Source organism: Schistocerca gregaria, chromosome 2, assembly GCF_023897955.1.
Source record: "Schistocerca gregaria isolate iqSchGreg1 chromosome 2, iqSchGreg1.2, whole genome shotgun sequence".
Classification (NCBI taxonomy): domain Eukaryota; kingdom Metazoa; phylum Arthropoda; class Insecta; order Orthoptera; family Acrididae; genus Schistocerca; species Schistocerca gregaria.
In genome coordinates this window covers 474962249-474984686 of record NC_064921.1, presented here as the reverse complement: position 1 = coordinate 474984686, position 22438 = coordinate 474962249, and the positions used below count along the sequence as shown (strand labels likewise).

Sequence of the window (22438 nt, the reverse complement as noted above, 5' to 3'; positions counted from 1 at the left end):
ACACGACGGAATATAATTCACGAAGTACCAATATCAAATGCCTATTAAGTCTACTAAAACCAAAAAGTTTTATGTTAGGAAATAGTTTCACATTTAATTCATACTCTCTAGCTTCTGAAGCATGAGGTCGAAAAATAGTAGTACGAAATTTTAATATAAATTTGGAATCATCATATTGTTCCGTGATTTGTGAGAGTCCCTGTTTCTTCTTCTTCCATGTTCTAACAAACAATCATGTCATCACTAATCCTGTAACTATTCCTGCCACTGTCAAAACTTATTCTCTGGTTAACTTCACTAACCCTGCCACAACCAGCAGTTTAGTTATCCCGCATTTATTCTCCGGTAGCCGTTATTACGTGTTCATAAAACGTGTTTTCTGCGCAACTCCCAGAATAAAACTTTAGCGGCTGCTAGCTGGGGAATGTATTACTGGTCCTTAGTAGTGTAGCGGACTGGCCAAAAATTTTCTGTCAAAATTTCATTTTCTTGTTGACTGTTATTCCTGTTAGTCATTTATTTCCACTCTGGTAGTCTGAATCTATGGAATTCGCTACTAGTTATAACAACGTTGATCAATTGAAAACCCAGTCAACCACATAAACAGTGATTGGCATTCACCCATACAGCTTTATTCTACTCTGCTTGTATAGACCGGTCTCCTATCTCTGCAGGAAAGTTTATTTCTAGATGCGATGGGAATTCCTATGGCAGAGACATCACGTACACTATGCACACATTCAAAAATCAGCTTACAATTCTTTCAGAAATCAACTCAGAATTTGTTCAAAAACAAACAGGGATGCGTTCAAAATCATGTGAGTAATAGATAGACCAACGTGCGCTAGTTGTTAGGGACTTTGTGAAAAAACGTCTTTTTCCTCAATAATATGAATATACCCTGGTTTGTCCCCGCCCCCTAGTTCCAGGCCTGTTGCGCACCCGTGAATCTGGCAGCTTAAGCGCACCAGTAAAATTTTTCCGGATAGCATCTGGCTGCTTGCTGCTATTGCTTATACAGCCAACTGCCACACTTCTGTAGTCAGAAACGGGAGAAGGTACAACTCGTACGCAACTCAACTGCACATGCACATACGCTTACTCGCAACTGCTCAAACGAATCTAATGTAAACAGTTGTGACATCACGCTCATTGGAGGTAATTTGTTGTTATGAAACATTGCATAGTCTTCCTAAAGACACTGACAAATTTTGCTGCTGGCAGACGCTTGTATGAGCACTGTGTTGTGTATGGCGCATTTCCTTTGCTATTTAAGTTTTATTTTTCGTTTTTTTTTATTGGTCATTTGTTTTTTATTGCTACAGTATTATTCTGCCGTGGCGAGATACGGTAATATTCTTTGTTAGAGTATTTGTTCTTAGCAATCAAAGTTACAAATATTTAACTGAAAACTAAAACAGTGAAAAATTCCCGGGTTTTTCTCGAATTTCTCCCGGATGAAAAAATTCCCGGGTTTTTCTCAGATCTCCCGGTTGTCCCGGGTCGTATACACCCTGCAAGTGCATGTAGTAGGATCAAAGGCTATTCTTTTATGGAAAAGTCACAGAAACATCAGAAATGACAGAAGTGAACAGTGCATCTTCTTATAACTAACAAAATAACACAACGGAAAAACCCGGATGGAATCATGACAATATTATGAAGAGGATAATCCAGGATGGAATGTAACAATGTGTGTGTGTGTGTGTGTGTGTGTGTGTGTGTGTGTGTGGGTGGGTCGGTGGCTGTGTGTGTGTGTGTGTGTGTGTGTGTGTGTGTGTGTGTGTGTGTGTGTGTGTGTGGGTGGGTCGGTGGCTGTGTGTGTGTGTGTGTGTGTGTGTGTGTGTGTGTGTGTGTGTGTGTGTGTGTTAGGCAATAGCTAACTTTCTGACAGTCTTTTTGTTGTACCTTTCTGTGACTGAGCATCTCTGCTATATGGTGAGTAGGAATTATCCTTTTCATAATATTATTATGAAAAGAATAGATTACTACTCGTGTTACAGTGGAAATGATTGAGTCACAGACAGGCACAACAAAAAGCCTGTCGAACAAGAAAAAGCTTTCGGCGAAAAAGGCGCACGCCTGTGCACACACATGACTACTGTCTCTGGCTCTAGGCCAGATGGCGAGAAACTGCTCATGATGAGAGAAGCAGTTTGGGTGTTGGGGGTAGGGAGGAGGCTGGGGTGGGGAGGGATAACAGAGTAGGGGTGGTGGGACTGTAAACCACTGCTTGTGGGAGCTCACACAGACAAGATGGAGAGATGGCAGGGCAGTTACGTGCAGTCAGGGAGTCAGACAGAGGGCAGGGGATGGGGGTGGAGAGGGGCAGCGGAGAAGGAGAGAAGTAAACAGACTGGTTGCGTTGGTGGAATAGTGGTAACGGGGAAGGGGTTAGGTGGGTGAAGGACAAATACTAATGAAGGTTGAGGCCAGGAGGCTTATGGGAACATAGGATATATTGCAGGGAGAGTTCCCACCTTCATCAGTGGCCATTTGTGTGGACAGACGGCTTATTGGATGTCATGCCCATATAGAATGCAGCACTAGGGCTGCAGCTTAACTTGTAATCACATGACTGGTTTCACAGGTAACCTTGCCTTTGATGGGACTGGTGATGCCTGTGACCAGCCTGGAGTAGGTGGTGGTGACAGGATATATGGGACAAGTCTTTCATCTGGTCTGTTACAGGATATGCGCCATGATGCAAGAGTTGGGGGCAGGAGTTGCCTAGGGATGGACAAGGATACTGTATAAGTTCAGTGGGTGGCAGAATACCACTGTGGGAGGGGCAGGAAGGACAGTGGGTAGGACATTCCTCATTTTAGAGCACGATAAGAGGTAGTCGAAACCCTGATGGAGAATGTGATTCAGTTTATCTATTCCAGGGTGGTACTGAGTCACAAGGGGAATGCTCCTCTCTAGCCAGAGGTGGGACTTCAGGAGATGGGGGGTGACTGGAGAGACAAGGCACAGAAGAGCTGTTTCTTTAAAAGATTGGGAGGGTAATTATGGTATGTGGCCTTGGTATATTTTGAGATGCACTGCACTACAAATGTGACTGACACTGATGACTAGCCTGTATTGAAGAGACTTCTTGGTACGGAATGGGTGGCAGCTGTCGAAGTGGGACTACTGCTGTTGGTTGAGGTTCTGATGTAGCCATCATTGAGCTGCAAGTTAGCATCGAGGAAGGTGAAGTTAGATGGGTTGTGGAGGACCAGGTGAAGCAAATATGACAGAGTTGAGGTCCTGGAGTAATATGGACAGGGTGTCCTCACTCAACCCAGATCACGAAGATGTCATCAATTAATCTGAACCTGGTGAGGTTTATAGGATTTTGGGTGGTTAAGGAAGGATTCCTCTAGATGGCCCATGAACAGGTTGGCATATGACAGTGCCATGTAGGTGGCCAATGCCATACACCATGACTTCAAAGGAGACATAATTGTGGGTAGGGATATAGTTGGTCATGGTGACCAGGGATGAGGTCGGTAATAGGTTTGGAATCTGTTGGGCATTGGGAAAGGTAGTGTTCAATGATGCGAAGGCGATAGGGATGTTACTGTAAAGGGACATGTCACCAATAGTGGTGAGCAGGACACTGTATGGTAAATGAACAGGAACTGTGGAGAGTCGGTGGAGGAAATGGTAAGTGTTTTTTGTACAGAAGGGTAGGTTGTGTGTAACAGACTGAGGTTGTTGGTATACAAGAGCACAGATTCTCTCAGTGGGGGCATAGTAACCAGCCCTGATGGGGTGTGCTGTGTGGTTGGGGTTAATGGACTTTAAGGAAGCATGTAGAAGACTGGCGTGTGGGAAGTGGTACAAATGAGGAATGGACGGGGGAGGGAGGGAAGGGGGGAGGGAGGGAGGGAGGGAGGGAGGGACATATTCTTGGGCCTAAGGATCTGAGGAGAGACTGGAGATCCTGTTGGATTTCTAGAATGGGGTCACTGTTAGGGACTGAGATGAAAAGGGGAGATTTTTAACAAGTCCTGCGTGATTGATTTTCGGAGTGGGACAAAAGGTGAGGCCTCTCAAAAGCATTGACACACAGTTGGTTTACTACTCTCCTTTTCCGCTGCCCCCCCCCCCCCCCTCCCCGTCACTGCACCTGATTTTCCTATCCTCCCTCCACCTTGTCCCTGTATGCTCCCACAAGCAGTGCTTTACCATCCCCTACCCGTACCTTGGTATCCCTTCCCCTTCCCGCCCTAGCCTCTTCCTTACCCCTATCATGCGCAGCTACTCCCTGTTTGGCCTGGGCAGCCTGAGGCAGTGGTCATGCCTGTGCGAGCTGCTACTTTTGAACACGTCATGATATAGTTCCTCCCACCACAGATTCCATGTCCATGTCTCATTTTCTGATCTCTTATATGTGTGGGAGAGAACATCTTGCTAATCTTTTTCTCCTTTCTCCTGATAAACAAAAACAGACACTTGTTATTTTCAATTCTCATATATTTTTAAAGATTGATGAAAGGAGGTGACTTCTCAAGCTTCTATTTGATTGGTTTGTAGGACCCACTACTAAACCACTGAGTGTTCATATTCAATTATGATTTTCTCATTGCATTATATAAAAAATGATGATCTAGCCAAGCACACACCTTTAACAATGAAGTTCAATAATGTGAAATCCAAATTCAACAAAAATAATTTTTGGTATATGTGAGAGGATGTTTCACTGTGACCATTCTTATGGATGTGTCCCTGGTTCCTCCAGGATGTCTACAATAATGAAAATTTTCAGCATTTATTATAAGTGCCACTTTCACATGGAAAATCGAAGTTTCCTTGTCAATCCAGAATTGGTTTAAACCTAGTTTTAGTGAACAGATAAGTCAACTGAGATCACAGTGATATTTTGTGAATGAATTTTTGAAGCAATGCTCTATGCTCTGAAATCAAAAGCAGTCTAAATAGCTTTAAGCAACTTTAGCTTATTAGGAGTAACAGTTTCCAAATCAGCAAGCTCTGAATGAAAAGCATTATCACTTTCAACATCCAGAAAAAAAATCACTGATGCAACTTTCATCAACTTTTTAAGCTTTTCTTAAATTATTAAAAGCTGAAATCAGAGCAGGATGGAGATCTGGGACTAATGGAGCATCAGACAGAAATCTGCAAAGAATTCCACATCAGATACCAACAAGGTGACACTGTCTATTGACAAACTTAATTACTACTTTGTAGCTCCCACATTAAGTTGCAAGCCTGTTCTTTTCCACTTATTAATTTCTTGATATGTGTTATATATGGCACTGCCTTCTGTGTGGCATGTGAATTCCCAAACCATCTGATAAACTTATGAGCAAACATATCAAATCCACAATGGTCAGAATAAAGCACTCTTCAAAGTTTGTCTTCGAATAGATCACATCGCATTCTCAGTTACGAAACTACACTTGAAAATGTGCTGTAAGAAAAGATAATAAACATTTTTCAATACAGGGGAGTTATAATAAAGCTTTCAGCACTTTGAATGGCCGCCATGAGAAAGAGTGACCATTGGACAATAAAAATTTGTGGAAGCATTGGGAGGACAGGCCAAAGAGAAATAGTGCATAAACCATAGAAAGAAACACAATTTCCATATTAAAAGTGCATATACCATAGAAAGAAACACAATTTCCATATGAGAATGTAATATCTGTTTATCGAGTCTCATGCTTATGATGCAGATTACAAATTTTGCTCAGTGTGACCACCTGCATCCACAACAGCCTGGAGCCACACTAGTGATTGCCCAATTGCTGCCTGAAATAAAATGGACCACGGACTGTTAAACTGTTGTGAAGGCCCACACTCCTTGAAGATTGCACATAGCATCCAATATTCTCAGCCATGACAACAATAACTTGATCAAGAACTTGTGCTGCAACTGACAGTCGGTCTCTCCCAGGAGCAATTCCCAAATCATTCGTTAATTTGAACTTTCCAATAATGTTCTTCAACCCTAGTGAGGAAGGAGGCCTCTCCATATTCCTTTTGCGTCGATACTTGTGAGGAGCAGCAGTACTGTTGTCTGTAACTGTAATGCACACTTGTGTTTCAAGCCTACATAACCATACTAGCACTGGATCCTAACAGCTAGTCATGACACTAACACTGCCAACAACGCAAATTCGGCTGCATACAGTCTGAGTGAGCATCATTCCTACACAGTTGGGTACTCATACATATTTTCTGTCTACACTGGCCCTAGTAGTGAAAGTTTAATTATAATCAGCCTGTGTAGCACAGTAACTATTCTTAATTCTGTTCAGATTACTGTTACTATTATTATTATTATTATTATTATTATTATTATATTACTGATCCTAATAAAAGTACTGACTTTGCAAAGAAATAACTAAAAATCAAGCAGAGTGGGAGATTATCTGAGTGTGCTGATGGGGATTTTCTGACTGGGTATCAATAGCTAGACTTAAACCAAACACAAGTATATTTGGAGTTTTAACTAGTGGTTTATAACCTTTTTCTTTCTCTCCATCATCTATAGAAATATCATTTCCTGTTGTTGTCATCTGACACTATTCCATATCAGGACGTTTGAATGACAAATCCTCGTAGCAATGTTCACAGCTGGCGTCAAAAAATGCAACAGTAATAAGATACTTTGAACACATATACGGTAAAACTGGTGCCCATTGTGTTATGTCATCTGTTTACTTGAAGCATAATACAGCAAAAAACTTGGACAAAGTCCAAGCAAACTTACTAGTATTGTGAATACTACGATGGTCAACAAAATGTGTTCAAATACATCCATATTTAATATCATACTTTATAAATACCCATAACCTTTAGTGTGAATCAGGAAATCATAACAATGTTGTAAATTCACAACAAAGCAATGGAAAATTGACATGGTAGCCCAAAAACCCATGGTCGATAAAGATATCTCCAAAGGATGGCACACACACCGTGAACGAGCAGGGAAGACTGCAGCATATGTTTCGCATTTCCTAACATGAGGACTTCATAATTAGTTTTATCTAAGCTAGAATCTCAGAGATTGATTTGCAAGTAAATGATTCAACATATAGACCTACCTCACAGATGGCATACATTTGAAATTCCTAAACATTTAAAAACTGCTGGAACTTTCACTATTTCATGCCTTTCACAAATAAAATCACCTTGTTTAAGTATTCTAGATTTGTGAGACAAACTGTGATATTATATAACACCTAAACACTCCTTGTTGTAAATAAATCATTTCTTGTTATTAACTTTTCATTTTATTTCTTAACAGAAAAATATAAGTATAGAGAAGGAGAGTTGAATGAAACTTCAGAATGAAAGTGAAAGAACACTGAAAAAACAGCAAAAGGGAAAGAAATGTACTATTTCTGTTATGGTTGCTATTTATCACTACTGCTCTTGAGCAAAGGGAAATGTTTTATCATCGTTCACATCCAGAGTTTACAACCAAAATCAAAACTAGACCATATAGTCCTTGTAGAGATGGATGTGAAATTTAACGTGATGACAATGAAATGAAAAGGGAAACTCAAACAGCAAAACAATGAACTTAAATTAATTAAATAAATGTTCAAAAGCCCAGCAACACTGATACAATTATGGTGGAGAATTAAATTAGTAGAAGTTCTGAAGGAACTATTGGTAGTGTTCCTAAAATAAAAATCCCAGTTTTACCTCAAGTGATTCAAGGACACTGCAACAAATAAAAAACACAATGACGGGATAAGGATTTGAGCTTAAACCCTCCACCAAAATATTATCTTGTTATTACCACAAAAAAGCTATAAAAATAGATTGGTGTCAACACTGAAGCCATTGCTCATATCTTCAAGCTCACATTGTCAATCAAATCTCTTTGCAGTCTATATTATAAATATCTACAGAACATGTTCCTCAACAATATGTTACGTAGATAGTCACCCTTTTTGCCTGTTCCATAGCACGTTCCTTTTTTATTCGCTGTAACTCAGCCAACAACTGTGCTGTATCATCATCACTGTCACCATCATCTGAATCATCTTCATCTAATGGATCATCCGCATCTAGGCTTGCAGCAGGGACCTGGTCCAACTTGGGTCTCTTGCTAGTAAAGAAACAAATTGATTGTCAATTATCATTAAATATGCCTCATTCCAATAAACAACTTGCAAGTATGAAAACTCACTGTGAACTGGACTCTTGGGTTCGGCGATCCCTGGCATTGTTCTTTTCTTTCTCACGTTCTCTTTCCTCCAGTTCTTTGCGGAAGTCTCGTGATCTGAGTTCCTCAGTGGTTCCTTGCCCATGTTCTCTATAAGAAAGCAGCACAGGCTTGAAAACACTCAAGAAACAGGCATTTCTGGTTCCATAAAAGTGATCCGTAGCACATCAAATGCAGACTCGCTATGGCAAAAAAGGCATTTCTGGCCAAGAGAAGTCTTCTAATATCAAATACTGGCCTTAATTTGAGGAAGAAATTTCTGAGGATGTGCGTCTGGAGTACAGCATTGTATGGTAGTGAAACATGGACTGTGGGAAAACCAGACCAGAAGATAATCTAAGCATTTGAGATGTGGTGCTATAGACGAATGTTGAAAATTAGGTGGACTGATATGGCAAGGAATGAGGTGGTTCTACGCAGAATCGGAGAGGAAAGGAATATGTGGAAAACACTGATAAGGAGAAGGGACAGGATGATAGGACATCTGCTAAGACATGAGGGGATGACTTCCATGGTACTAGAGGGAACTGTAGAGGGCAAAAACTGTAGAGGAAGACAGAGATTGGAATACGTCAAGCAAATAATTGAGGACGTAGGTTGCAAGTGCTACTCTGAGATGAAGAGGTTAGCACAGGAAAGGAATTCGCGGCGGGCCGCATCAAACCAGTCAGTAGACTGATGAAAAAAAAAAAAGCAAGTCAAGTCAAACCATGTGAAGATGTCATTCTATCCAAACACTGTGCTATATTTCGTTAACGGCAGTAAATTTCCACAACTCAGCATGTTTCGCTACACAGGGATTATAACAGCAACAGTAAATTCGTGAGATAAGACATCTCAACAAATTTAAATGCCAATCTCCAGAATACCTAAACATGTGAAAGAGTATAGCATTTACATGTACACACAATGCTGAAATTCATCTGAAAATTGATATGAGAGCTCTGAAGGGTGACACTGTCTGAAAGCTTAGCACCACTTCCATTCTCGTTTACATGCTTTTTAACTGTCCAAAGACTCTACTATATGGCAACTGCTTACCTTCACTTTTTCAATTTGCATGCAGAAGGTAACAGCTAGTAATATGACACGAAAAGAATATGAAAGGGCAGAAATGATTTTCTATAACATAAAGACATGTACATGAAGGACAAGAGAGCAGAAAAAAACACTGTGGTTAAGGAAAACAGGAAATATGGTATACACTCAGAATGGAAGACATGGTGGTCATAGCATAAAAAAAAAAAAAAAAAAAAAAAAAAAAAATCAGTTGTCACAAAAAAAATGTATGGAAGTATGGAAAAGCCTGCCTAAAAAGGGAGCAAAACAATTTCTTAGTAGACAAGAAAACTTAATCTCACAAACTTACATAGGGTAATCTGCTGAAAACACAACGACCTAGGAAAAGTCAGCTTGCAGAAACATTAAATGTAAATGACAATGAAAGGGGGGCATAATCTGTATCACTTCAGGCAGGAAGGGTTACCTTCTTGTTATTGAATTTAGCATATGTTAAAATTCTGGAGTAAGTAAGAAACACATTTTTTGTTTTCTCCAAAAAAATTCCTGGCCCGAGATACAGGCCTCCAAAGATGACACTGGTGACACCATTCTGAAGGAGCTAATTTCGGAAAATGTTTTAAAATGCTGTATCTCTTAAAAGTTCTAGATATTTTGCTAGAACTTTTTTTGTTTAAAAGATAATTGCTTTAAGATTACAATGGTACCCTCCGCTTGGACATATCTATCGAAGACATTTTAGTGTCATCTTTTGAATTTTTTTAATAACTTATAGAAAAAAATTGTTTCTCAAAAATACCTACCCAGAAAAGTTTGATTTTTTCTGTTCATCATTACCATGAAGTACTATATTCTCCGTCAAGGAGAACTTTTAAGTTGGATAGGTATTATTTTAAAGAAATAGTCTTTTTTTACTTTCAAGGGTAATGTATGTCTTCCCTGAAGTTGTTTCTTCTAATTTCTTTGTTACAATGTTTATTTCTATTGTCTTTGTTGCAGTTATTTCTTATCACTTTTTTGTTGCAGTTATTTCTTTTCACTTTCATTGTTGCAGATATTTATTACACTTTGTTGTAGTTTCTTGTCAGTTTTTTTGTTGTGGTTGTTCATTGCAGGTTTCTGTATGGTAGTCGTTCAGTGCTAATTTGTTTATTGAATAGGCTTCTAAGAAATCTGCAACCATCCAGTCAGTTATGCGTTTTCGTGAGGAATTTGCCAGTTGACACAGTTGCAGCGTATTTTGTGAAAAGCACTGTTTGAAATGTCTTCTGACTGGAGCCACAGGAGAGTGAAGTGTGGTGACTATTTGCACATCCATGAAAGAGTGATATATAAGACATCATGCATGTGTTCTCATCAGAAAATTCTGTTTCAAAATGAAGATGTTTGTGTTATGAATGGTTTGTCAGAATAACAACAACAACAGTATCTGAACAAGGTGAAGCCTCCCATGGCGCACATGATGCAGATTTTGCACCAATAGAGAAACAATTAAATACCCTGAATCAGTCAACTAGAGAGTTAGGTGTTAGTCCTGTTAAGAAACAGTGGTCAGTGAAGTCGAGTCATAAGCACTATGCATCAAGAAAGCACAGATTAATAAAAAAGCTATGGATGAATACACTAGCCTATAGAAAAACTGACCACATTCTTCAATGTAGCAATTCCTTCTTCAGAAGAAAATGAACCAAAGCTCTCTTGCACCTCTTGCCAGGAATTTTTCACAAATATCAATTCCGCTGTTGAATATTGTGCATCCTACAGTGAAAAGGTGCAAGTTTAACTATTATTCCAGAGACATTTTCAAATAAAAGAATTTTGAACACCATTCCATCAGTGTCAAAGTACACGGTAGACAAATCACAAAATGTGAGGTCTGTAAAATGAGTTTTCAAAGACCAGATCGTTATAACGGTCATCCTGTAGAAGCAGCACAAGTTCAAATAGTGCAGTCATTTTATCTGGAAGATAAAGGCGACTGTTCTCGCGAGAGTGCCGACAAAAAAGACACTATAACTGTAACAGTTGAAGGTCAAAAAGTTGTGAAAGTGAAGAGGTACATGACTTGCACTATTAAAGAAACTTTTGCAATTTATAAGAGCAACTATACAACTTCACATATTGGAAGATCAAAATTTTATGCACTATGACCTAAGAGGGTAGTTCAATTCCCACGTAGAGATGTCTGTTTGTGTGTGTACTGTGTAATTTTGAACTTCGTTTGGGAACTTACTGGAGCACATAACATATGACACATTGGTTGGGCATGTGAAGTCATTAGTAGTATGTGACATAAAGCGAGAGACTTGTTTGTTCCAAGAATGTGGTGACTGTCTTTACAGACACTTGGCCTGGAAGACATAGCAGGTAACTCTGCAGAAATTACATATGCAACATGGGAGGGAAATGAACTAATTAAGAAAACTTGTTGTCTTTGACAGTTTCATTGATGAACTTGGTAAATGGTCAGTGAAAGCAGTAACACAACGGCATCTGAAGAAATTGCAACAACAATGTGCTGCAGAAGTGAAAAGGGGGTGTAAAAGCTGAAGGACTATATATAGTGCTTCACTGTGGTTTTGCTCAGAACTGGTCCATAATTCTCCCACAATATGTGCAAGGGTATCATTGGAGCAATAACCAGGTTTCAATTTTTACAGGAATGACATATTTTCATAACAAAACCACAAGTGTTGTAGTTACAAGTGATGACACAAGACATGACTCAGCACATTCTTTGCTAGCAATGCGTGAAATTCTTCAACTGCAAACAGGGGCAGAGATCATCATTATTTCTGATGGTGCTCCTAGCCATTTTAAAAATCATTAGCCTATCAGCTGTTTCAATTGAGTAAGTCGCTCATGCCAAATGGCTGGGTATACAGTGCTACTGGTCACAGGAAGGGGCCTTGTGATGGTGTAGGCTTCCTGAAACACCATGCTACAAAACATAATCTTTCCACACCAATACCAAAAATGCTGAGGATTTTACAAGAGTCATGAAATCTTACACATCCACAGCCCTCAATATTTTATCCAGAGAGGAAATCGAAGAATTCTGTTAGCAGAAAAAAAAGAATGGTCCAACCAAACTACTCCCATGAGAGGAATTCAAAGACACATTTTTGGACTCAAAGTGATGGGCAAATTCACATTGCACACACTATAAAGACCAAGAAAGAAGAAATTCCGTTTGTTCGGCCAATGCTTCAGAAACAGAAGGATAATAATCAGATTCAAAACCTGAGTGGGGGGAAGTTTGTGGTGTGTGTGTATGGCTGTGACTGCTGGATTACAGAGATTACAGACACCTATTATGAGTTAAATGAAATTGTAGTGAACTTTATACTACCGTACCACTTGGACCACCTGCTGCTTATAGGTTTCCAGCTGAAGGACAGCAACAATGCCATCAGTGTTCACTTCCTGTTCACAATGTTTTGAAGATTTTTAAGTGCTCCAGTTCCTATTGATTCAGCAGGAAGGTATCAAACGAAAATACTGAAGAAGTGTATTTTTAGTTCACTCACTGGCTAATTTCAGTACAAAATAGATTGCACAGAAGTTGTAAAAATCCAAACCTTTGAGACTTTGGACCTTTTACATGCATTCTGGAACCGTTTAAAATGCTTGAAAAATGAGTCTCTTGTTCATCTCACAAAACTAAAAGTTAAATGCAGCTTTATGAGTCTGTTATGTGACAATGTGGTCATAAAACACATTGTATGTATGGCAAAACCTGTTCAACCTAAAAGTGGAAGCTCTCCTTTTCAGGGACTGTAGAACTGTTGTTATTGTGGTCTTCAGTCCTGAGACTGGTTTGATGCAGCTCTCCATGCTACTCTATCCTGAGCAAGCTTATTCATCTCCCAGTACCTACCACAACCTACATCCTTCTGAATCTGTTTAGCATATTCATATCTTGGTATCCCTCTATGATTTTTACCCTCCACACTACCCTCCAATACTAAATTGGCGATCTCTTGATGCCTCAGAACATGTCCTACCAACCTATCCCTTCTTCTTGTCAAGTTGTGCCACAAACTTCTCTTCCCCCAATCCTCTTCAATACCACCTCATTAGTTATATGATCTACCCATCTAATCTTCAACATCCTTCTGTAGCACTACATTTCGAAAGCTTCTATTCTCTTCTTGTCCAAACCGGTTATCGTCCATGTTTCACTTCCATACATGGCTACGCTCCGTAAAAATACTTTCAGAAACAACCTCCTGAAACTTCAGTTAATAATAGATGTTAACAAATTTCTCTTCTTCAGAAGCGCTTTCCTTGCCATTGCCAGTCTACATTTTATATCCTCTCTACTTCGACCATCATCAGTTATTTTCCTCCCCAAATAGCAAAACTCCTTTACTACCTTAAGTGTCTCATTTCCTAATCTAATTCCCTCGGCATCACCCGACTTTATTCGACTACATTCCATTATCCTTGTTTTGCTTTTGTTGTTGTTCATCTTATACCCTACATTCATGACACTGTCCATTCCATTCAACTGCTCTTCCAAGTCGTTTGCTGTCCCTGACAGAGTTACAATGTCATCGGTGAACTCAAAGTTTTTATTTCTTCTCCTTGGATTTTTACTACCTACTCCGAATTTTTCTTTTGTTTCCTTCACTGCTTGCTCAATATACACATCGAATAACATCGGAGATAGGCTACAACCCTGTCTCACTCCCTTCCCAACCACTGCTTGGCATTTGTGCCCCTCAACTCTTATAACTGCCATCTGGTTTCTGTACAAATTGTAAATAGCCTTTTGCTCCCTGTATTTTACCCCTGCCACCTTCAGAATTTGAAAGAGAGTATTCCAGTCAACATTGTCAAAAGCTTTCTCTAAGTCTACAAATGCTAGAAACGTAGGTTTGCCTTTCCTCAATCTAGCTTCTAAGATAAGTCGTAGGGTCAGTATTGCCTCACGTGTTCCAACATTTCTATGGAATCCAAACTATCTTCCCCGAGGTCAGCTTCTACCAGTTTCTCCATTCGTCTGTAGAGAATACGCGTTAGTATTTTGCATCTGTGACTTATTAAACTGATTGTTCGGTAATTTTCACATCTGTCAGCACCTGCTTTCTTTGGGAATGGAATTATTATATTCTTCTTGAGGTCTTAGGGTGTTTTGCCTGTCTCATACATCTTGCTCACCAGATGGTAGAGTTTTGTCAGGACTGGCTCTCCCAAGGCATCAGTAGTTCTAATGGAATGTTGTCTACTCCAGGGGCCTTGTTTCGACTCAGGTCTTTCAGTGCTCTGTCAAACTCTTCATGCAGTATCGTATCTCACATTTCATCTTCATCTACATCCTCTCCCATTTCCATAATTTTGGCCTCAAATACACTGCCCTTGTATAGGCCTTCTATATACTCCCCCCACCTTTCTGCTTTCCCTTCTTTGCTTAGAACTGGGTTTCTATCTGAGCTCTTGATATTCATACAAGTGGTTCTCTTTTCTCCATAGGTCTCTCTAATTTTCCTGTAGGCAGTATCTATCTTACCCCTAGTGAGATAAGCCTCTACATCCTACATTTGTCCTCTAGCCATCCCTGCTTAGCCATTTTGCACTTCCAGTCGATCTCGTTTTTGAGATGTTTCTATTCCTTTTTGACTGCTTCATTTGCTGCATTTTTAGATTTTCTCCTTTCATCAATTGAATTCAGTATTTCTTCTGTTGCCCAAGGATTTCTACTAGACCTAACCTTTTTACCTACTAGGTCCTCTGCTGCCTTCACTACTTCACCTCTCAAAGCTACCCACTCTTCTTCTACTGTATTTCTTTCCCCCCATTCCTGTCAATTGTTCCCCTATGCTCTCCCTGAAACTCTGGTTCTTTCAGTTTATCCAGGTCCCATCTCCTTAAATTCCCAGCTTTTTGCAGTTTCTTCAGTTTTAATCTACAGTTCATAACGAATAGATTGTGGTCAGAGTCCACATCTGCCCCTGGAAATGTCTTACAATTTAAAATCTGGTTCCTAAATCTCTGTCTTACCATTATGTATTCTATCTGAAACCTGTCAGTATCTCCAGGCTTCTTCCATGTATACAACCTTTTTTTATGATTCTTGAACCAAGTGTTAGCTATGATTAAGTTATGCTCTGTGCAAAATTCTATCAGGCGGCTTCCTCTTTCATTTCTTAGTCCCAGTCCATAGTCACCTACTACGTTTCCTTCTCTCCCTTTTCCTACTACCGAATTCCAGTCACCCATGACTATTAAATTTTCGTCTCCCTTCACTATCTGAATAATTTCTTTTATTTCATCACACATTTCTTCAATTTCATCATCTGCAGAGCTAGTTGGCATATAAACTTGTACTACTGCAGTAGGCGCGGGCTTCGTGTATATCTTGGCCTCAATAATGCATTCACTATGCTTTTTATAGTAGCTTACCCGCACTCCTATTTTTTTATTCATTATTAAACCGACTCCCGCATTACCCCTATTTGATTTAGTATTTATAACCCTATATTCACCTGACCATAAGTCTTGTTCCTCCTGCCACCGAACTTCACTAATTCCCACTATATCTAACTTTAACCTATCCATTCCCTTTTTAAATTTTCTAACCCACATGCCCAATTAAGGGATCTGACATTCCAAGCTCCAGTCCGTAGACCACAAGTTTTCTTTCTCCTGATAACGACATCCTCTTGAGAGTCCCCGCCCAGAGATCCGAATGGGGGACTATTTTACCTCCGGAATATTTTACCCAAGAAGACGCCATCATCATTTAATCATACAGTAAAGCTGCATGCCCTCGGGAAAAATTATGGCCATAGTTTCCCCTTGCTTTCTGCCGTTCGCAGTACCAGCACAGCAAGGCTGTTTTGGTTAGTGTTACAAGGCCAGATCAGTCAATCATCCAGACTGTTGCCCCTGCAACTACTGAAAAGGCTGCTGCCCCTCTTCAGGAACCACACGTTTGTCTGGCCTCTCAACTGATACCCCTCTGTTGTGGTTGCACCTACGGTACGGCTATCTGTATCGCTGAGGCACGCAAGCCTCCCCACCAACAGCAAGTCCATGGTTCTTGGGGGAAATAATTTCGAGAGTCAGTGACACTACTCACCACGCTAGAAATATATGGTACTAATCACCAGAAAAAAAATCAAAATTTTATGTAGTCATTTTTGGAAAAAAAATCCATAAATTATTAAAAATGCTCAGAACACTATAGTAAAATAACTTTGACAAATAAGTCCAAATGGATCATTTCATTGTAATCATAAAGCAATTGTCTTTCAAAAAAAAGGTAAAATATCTAGAACTGTTCCAGAGATACAGTATTTCACAAATGTTTCCAAAATTCGCAACTTCAAAATGGTATGCCCAGTGTCATCTTTAGAAGGTTGTATTTTGGAGTTGATTTTTTTGAGAAAACAAAAAAAAATTTCCTTCCTTAGTTAGTCCATTTTAACATACGCTAAATTCAATAACATCCGAGACTATGAAGGTAAGATTTCTTTCTGGTACAAACCAGTGAAATCAAGTCTTTTCAACTTACACACTACACATATTCTCTCAGCTACACAGAATCTGAGATGAATGATGATTGATCATGTCTCCGTGACCTGCAGACATACTATCTCAAAGTAGTTACAAGCTTAGAACCTGCTATGGAAAATTTCATCCCAGCAATATTTACTTTGGTTGAGTTACAAACTGCAAGAAGGTAGTCAGCCTAATACAGGTACACTGCAACTGCACATAGAGAGCTGTTGAAAAATATGGATAAATACAGACTGTGTGTACGAGATCAGTAGGGGTGTTCTAATTTGACAAGAAGAATCCATCCTACATTGAGTTTGAATAAGCTTGCTAGTTTCGTACATCCAGATGTCTAAACATTAAGGACACTCAGCGTTATGAGTATTCGGGAAATTTAAACATGATTGAAATTGGATGAGTAGTCAGCCACATAGTTCATTTTTGGTTGTGGATTTATTTAAAGTAAAACTATTAGCTACCCAGGACTTTAATGTAATACTGTACTGTAATTTATGCTATACACAGGAAACAAAACTTTTCTACAAAATCATTTACATGGGAAGTGAGCTCCAAATACATTAACTGCTCTTTCATATAAAATAATCAAATTAATTTTAACTCATAAAAACTGTGATGTTCTTCTACTGCAATTTTCATAAGTAATTATTAATAATGTAACATCTATTGATATTTTGCCATGTAGAGAATTGTTTTAATAGCAGGAATTCAATGTTTTCAAAAGAAAATATGTGCAAAATTCACAGTTCTTGTACATTGTTGGTGGACATTCAATGCTGAGACCATTTACTGTCCCACCAAAGACAAAGTTTTACAGACGAGTAACAGCTCACGCTGTAAACTTCTGACATCGGGAATTAAATAGGAGGTAAAACAACTATTCATGTGATCAATCACTTTTTAATTTACTTATATTTTGTAATTTTTTGTTATATTAGCTTTTGTCTGTTGAAAAATGTAGTATCACTGTCACACCCTTAACAATGGAATCCCCCAAATGCAAATGCACATCAAACAAGTGGGAAGTGTAGAGATAGCACAGAGACCAAAGACAGTGTTGATGTGAGAAAATAATTAATATATTTATTTTCAAAACATGAGGAAGAGAGAGAGAGAGAGAGAGAGAGAGAGAGAGAGAGAGAGAGAGAGAGAGAGAGAGAGCTTTTTCCCTGCTAAGGCTGAATAGGATGCATGTTTCAACAAGAACAGAAACTTCCATTAACAGGTTGTTACTCAGCCTAATACTATAAACGGCGGACAGACACATACATCATAAAAGTGTTAATGAAGCATTATTTCAGTATATACTGGTATCAAAAGATATATGGCCAAACAGACAAATTATCTGCCACTGTGCTATTTCATTTTCGTCATACTGTATGTAGGTTTACACGTGCATTTACTGGTGCCCTACATCACATGTTTACATATCAACAGATGTATGAATATGGACTGCATAACGTATATGGATGCTACAGGTATACAAGCAAAATTATAAGTATAGATCGTGAACCGTACATGTTGGCTACAGACGTTGACTCATGACTACCATTACTTTTAAACACACTAAACACACAATGTTTGTAGTTATTCTGTTACTGGCTGCAGATCTTCAATTCATTATTCACTTACAACATATAAAACTTATTAGATACTTAGAGTAAGAATAAGCTCATGAATAACTACATCTGTTCTCTACGACTGAAACTAACTAAAGAATTTAGAAAATACATTTGTAGAACGCAAAAGGTACATCTCTGCAAACGTTTCAAAAATCCACTGGCCTTGCTATACTTTACCTGTATTTCAGTTTATTATGAGATGGCAAATCTCTGCTCGAATACTGTCTTGAAATTGCACTCAAATCTTTCTCGCCTCTGCCCTGCCCACCACGGGCAGGTTCGAAGGTAGGCCTGGCAGCGGTAGTCATTGTTCAACAAATTACCAAACCCACCAGATTCAACAATTCTTACACAAAACACTAAAACAACAACAACTGTCTTCCAATCTATGTTGCCCAATTAACGAAGATCTTTGAAGTGTAGCCAAAGACACGTAGTGTTTTATTTATTTATTTGACCTTTTAGCTAAACACCTTCCGCCCCGTTCACATAGGGCTCCAAAATCGGATTTCGTAAACCGATTTCCTAATACCGCATGTGGGTGGTCTTGTACATGCTTCAAAATCGTTTATGGAAATCCACTTCTAGTGGCCGAAGTTCCATTTCGCCAATCGATTTTCGCCCACTTACGCTGGTCAGCTATCGTCATGTTTATAAAAAATTTCTGCTGATATGGATGGAGTGGCTTTTTGCACAGTGAAGGATAAGTCGAAATGTTAAAACTGAAGCCTTTTAAGAGAAATTGCCACTGTGCTGACTGAACAAGAAACTGTAACAGCGATTTTTCAGGCTCCATATTTAACTGTGCTAGTGCATCCGCTTCAGTCAATAACGTGTAAACAAGACAGGGAGAAACGGTTGCCGAAATTCGGTGTTCGTCTTTCGGAAGATGTGTCACACGTAAACGTAGTGACTGTGTGATAGCAGATATTTTACAAACATAATATCAGAATTTCTGGTATAAGTAATATTTAATGCCCAATGCAGCACGACAGCCTCTCTTACAGGCAGACGTAACTGGAGTTTTGACATCGACTTTTCAATCATGATTCTCTCAAAACACAAACAGTAGATTCTAAATTTGTAGGTTTTTGTATTAAGCCTGCGAAGTCCACACGATGCCTCTTTCCATGTGAACAGTTGCAGGGCGCAGGCACATGGGAATAAGACTACACACACAAAAACTAGTGGATAGAACATATATACGCATGCGCGTTCTCGTGCCTACGAGTTGCTTCACCAAACAACCGGTCTGCTATGCACTCCCTTGTTTGCTGGTTTGTACAGCATGTCTTCTGATAAAAGGCCGCAGAAAAATAACGCAAAGGCGACTGTAGTAAAAAGATGTATAAGTAACACAGCTACGAGAAATACAAAGTGACTATGTCATATTGTTTGCAAATTTCAGGAGGAGTTCAAAGTGACATTTTAGATTTGCTGCTTGGAAAATTGCAACAATAAAGCTGCCCATTGTTAGGTAGCAACAGGTGACTTTTATATCAGTTTGAGCTATTTATTTCGCCTTTCATAACGAAGCTTTTCAGTGATTATTTCTGAAGTTGCGAAATAGTTCAGGAAGCTTATCATCTGAAGGTTAACTGGCTTTCTACATATCGTTTGTATTTCACCTTATAAAAAAGTTGTTTACACGTATTTGACCTTGAAAGATTATTTATAGATTAACATCCTCAGACTCAACAGGAATGCCACAGACCCCAGAATCTACCAAAACAGAGGCTGAATTTCCCAATTTTGTCTTTTCTGCATATCAATGTCCTTCATTTCAAGTCCTAGGAATTTGTTGAAAACCTACACGCAACTCACGTTTTCTTTGTTCAGTTGTCAGATTTGTTGTGTTATTAAGTTAACGTTGTGTGAATATACAACCAGTTGTCATGTATGATACACTTTTCATGAAACTGTAGGCTTCTTCTTCCCTATTTTTCTACTTCAAGACTAACTTTTTTTTTCTCTAATATGATTGGGGGCTTTCATCCAATACTTGTCCGCCACCAGTAGCTGAATGGTCAACGTGACAGCGTGTCAATCCTCTGGGCCCAGCTTCAATTCCTGGCTGGATCGGGGAATTTTTTCCGCCCAGCGACTGGATGTGGTGCTGTCCTCATCATCATCCTATCATCCTAATCGACTGCAGGTCGCCGAAATGGGGTCAAATTGAAAGACAGGCACACGGTCTGCCTTATGGGGGGGGCCCTAGCCATACGATTAAATAAATAAATAAATCTAATGTTTGACGCTCAAGACATCTCCAATTTTCATTCAATTTATCTTCAGACGTGGTATTCCATATGACTCCTCTTTGTCTGTTAGCTGTACAGTAAGTCGTTGTTTAACTGCTGCCAAAAATCTCTCTCCCTCTCTCTCTCTCTCTCTCTCTCTCTCTCTCTCTCTCTGGCTCTGTCTAATATATTAAAGGTGCCCTAATTAAAGTATGAAAAGACAGAAGCTATATATTTTTAATATATACAGGACACAATGATGTATAAGTAATATATCAAAATCGAAACATTGTTAGCAAAAATCTTAAAAAGTTCTTGGCCGACTTACTTCAAATTATTTTTTGCACAATATGGTATTCTAATAAACAGCTGTATGGACAAAGGCTATATATGTATGTAGATATAAGGGAAATAATGTTACCTAAAAATCTCAAAAAGCTCTTGACCATTTCGCTTCAAATTTTTACATGGTCCTCTAATAAACATTTGGATCGACAGAGTCTATTTTTAAATATATACATATAATACGTAAATGCATATATAATGTGTAATAGACAAATGTTGTCGACAAGCATCCCAAACTTTTTTGACTGACTTACTTCAAATTTTTACACAATAGACATAGACACAGGATATATATTTCTTTATTCAGTGGTGTGCAGGTCTTCTTTTGAAACTGACTGTGAGAAAAAAATACTGTGCTATGCTGTGCTGTGAATATATGCAGTTTCGTTTTCTTTCTCACAGTCAGATTTAACTACCATAGCAGTGTATCTGAACAATAGACAGAGTGTTTCTTCCATATACATTCTCTCTCCTCATATATAATTTTAAATAAAATGTGTAAGCATAATTATGTAATGTTTTGTTTTCTTCCTTGTAGGAAACAAGAACATTATATTTGTGGTTTACTGGCTTATGATTAGAATACTACTACAGAATCTAAATTGTCCAAAATTTTGTAATCCGACCTATTTGGGGAGTAAAAGTATGATAAATACTGTTTACTATCCTCACTGACCCAGCAGCAAGAGTGGTCTTTCAAATCCCATACATCAATTATCCCATTTGAGCCACCCAATCATTTTGAACGATTTAAGTTACCAGTCAAGGTTTCGTCGGCAATAACAATAAACAAGGCTCAACATTAGATAGATAGAGAAGAGGAGGTGGACAGAAAGAGAGGAGAGGAGACAGGCCTAGATATTTACTGTGTTGTGCTGTTTTGTATGATAATGGTGGAGAATCGTGTACACTCACACATATGTTTACTTTTAGAATACTCGTTTTTTATCTTTTGTTGTATATTTAAGGAGATCTCTTTCCTCACCGAAATTCTAAGCATCATAGAACTGTATGAATACAATACTGTCTACATGTAGTCTTCACACACACACACACACACACACACACACACACACACACACACACACACACATATATATATATATATATATATATATATATATATATATATATATATATATATATATGAACAATGAATTAGTGGGTACTAAGATTTACAAGATGAATACTGTCATGGGCTACACATTTCCATCAGCCACGTTTCTTACTGTTTCAGTTTTTTTTTTATTTTTGTTAGTGAACGTCAGACATAATCCACTCAGCTAGCCTACAGTACATGATATTCTACAGATTCAAAGACATATTCAACCAGTCACACACACACAAACACCAATGATTTGCACAGAATATATACATTGGCTGTGCATTTGTTAATTAAAGAATCAGAATTTTATTGCCTCATAACATATATGTCAAATCATTGATTTATTGAACAGGACACTAATAAAGCTTATAACTGTAATAGGTTGTAC

The 22438-nt window shown here is 38.7% G+C and overlaps 1 protein-coding gene across 1 annotated transcript in view; it reads right to left on the bottom strand.

Moving 5' to 3' along the window:
• LOC126326739 (protein CWC15 homolog) overlaps positions 1-19570 on the bottom strand; it is a 30045-nt gene extending 10475 nt beyond the window's left edge. Inside the window, exons 1-3 of the mRNA XM_049995786.1 lie at positions 18538-19570; positions 8159-8284; positions 7915-8077 (exon numbers count right to left, since the gene is read on the bottom strand). Of these exons, the coding sequence (XP_049851743.1) occupies positions 7915-8077; positions 8159-8284; positions 18538-18668 (420 nt within the window). The 5' untranslated portion in view covers positions 18669-19570. The remainder of the gene's footprint in view (positions 1-7914; positions 8078-8158; positions 8285-18537) is intronic.
• Between the last annotated feature and the right edge of the window lie 2868 nt (positions 19571-22438).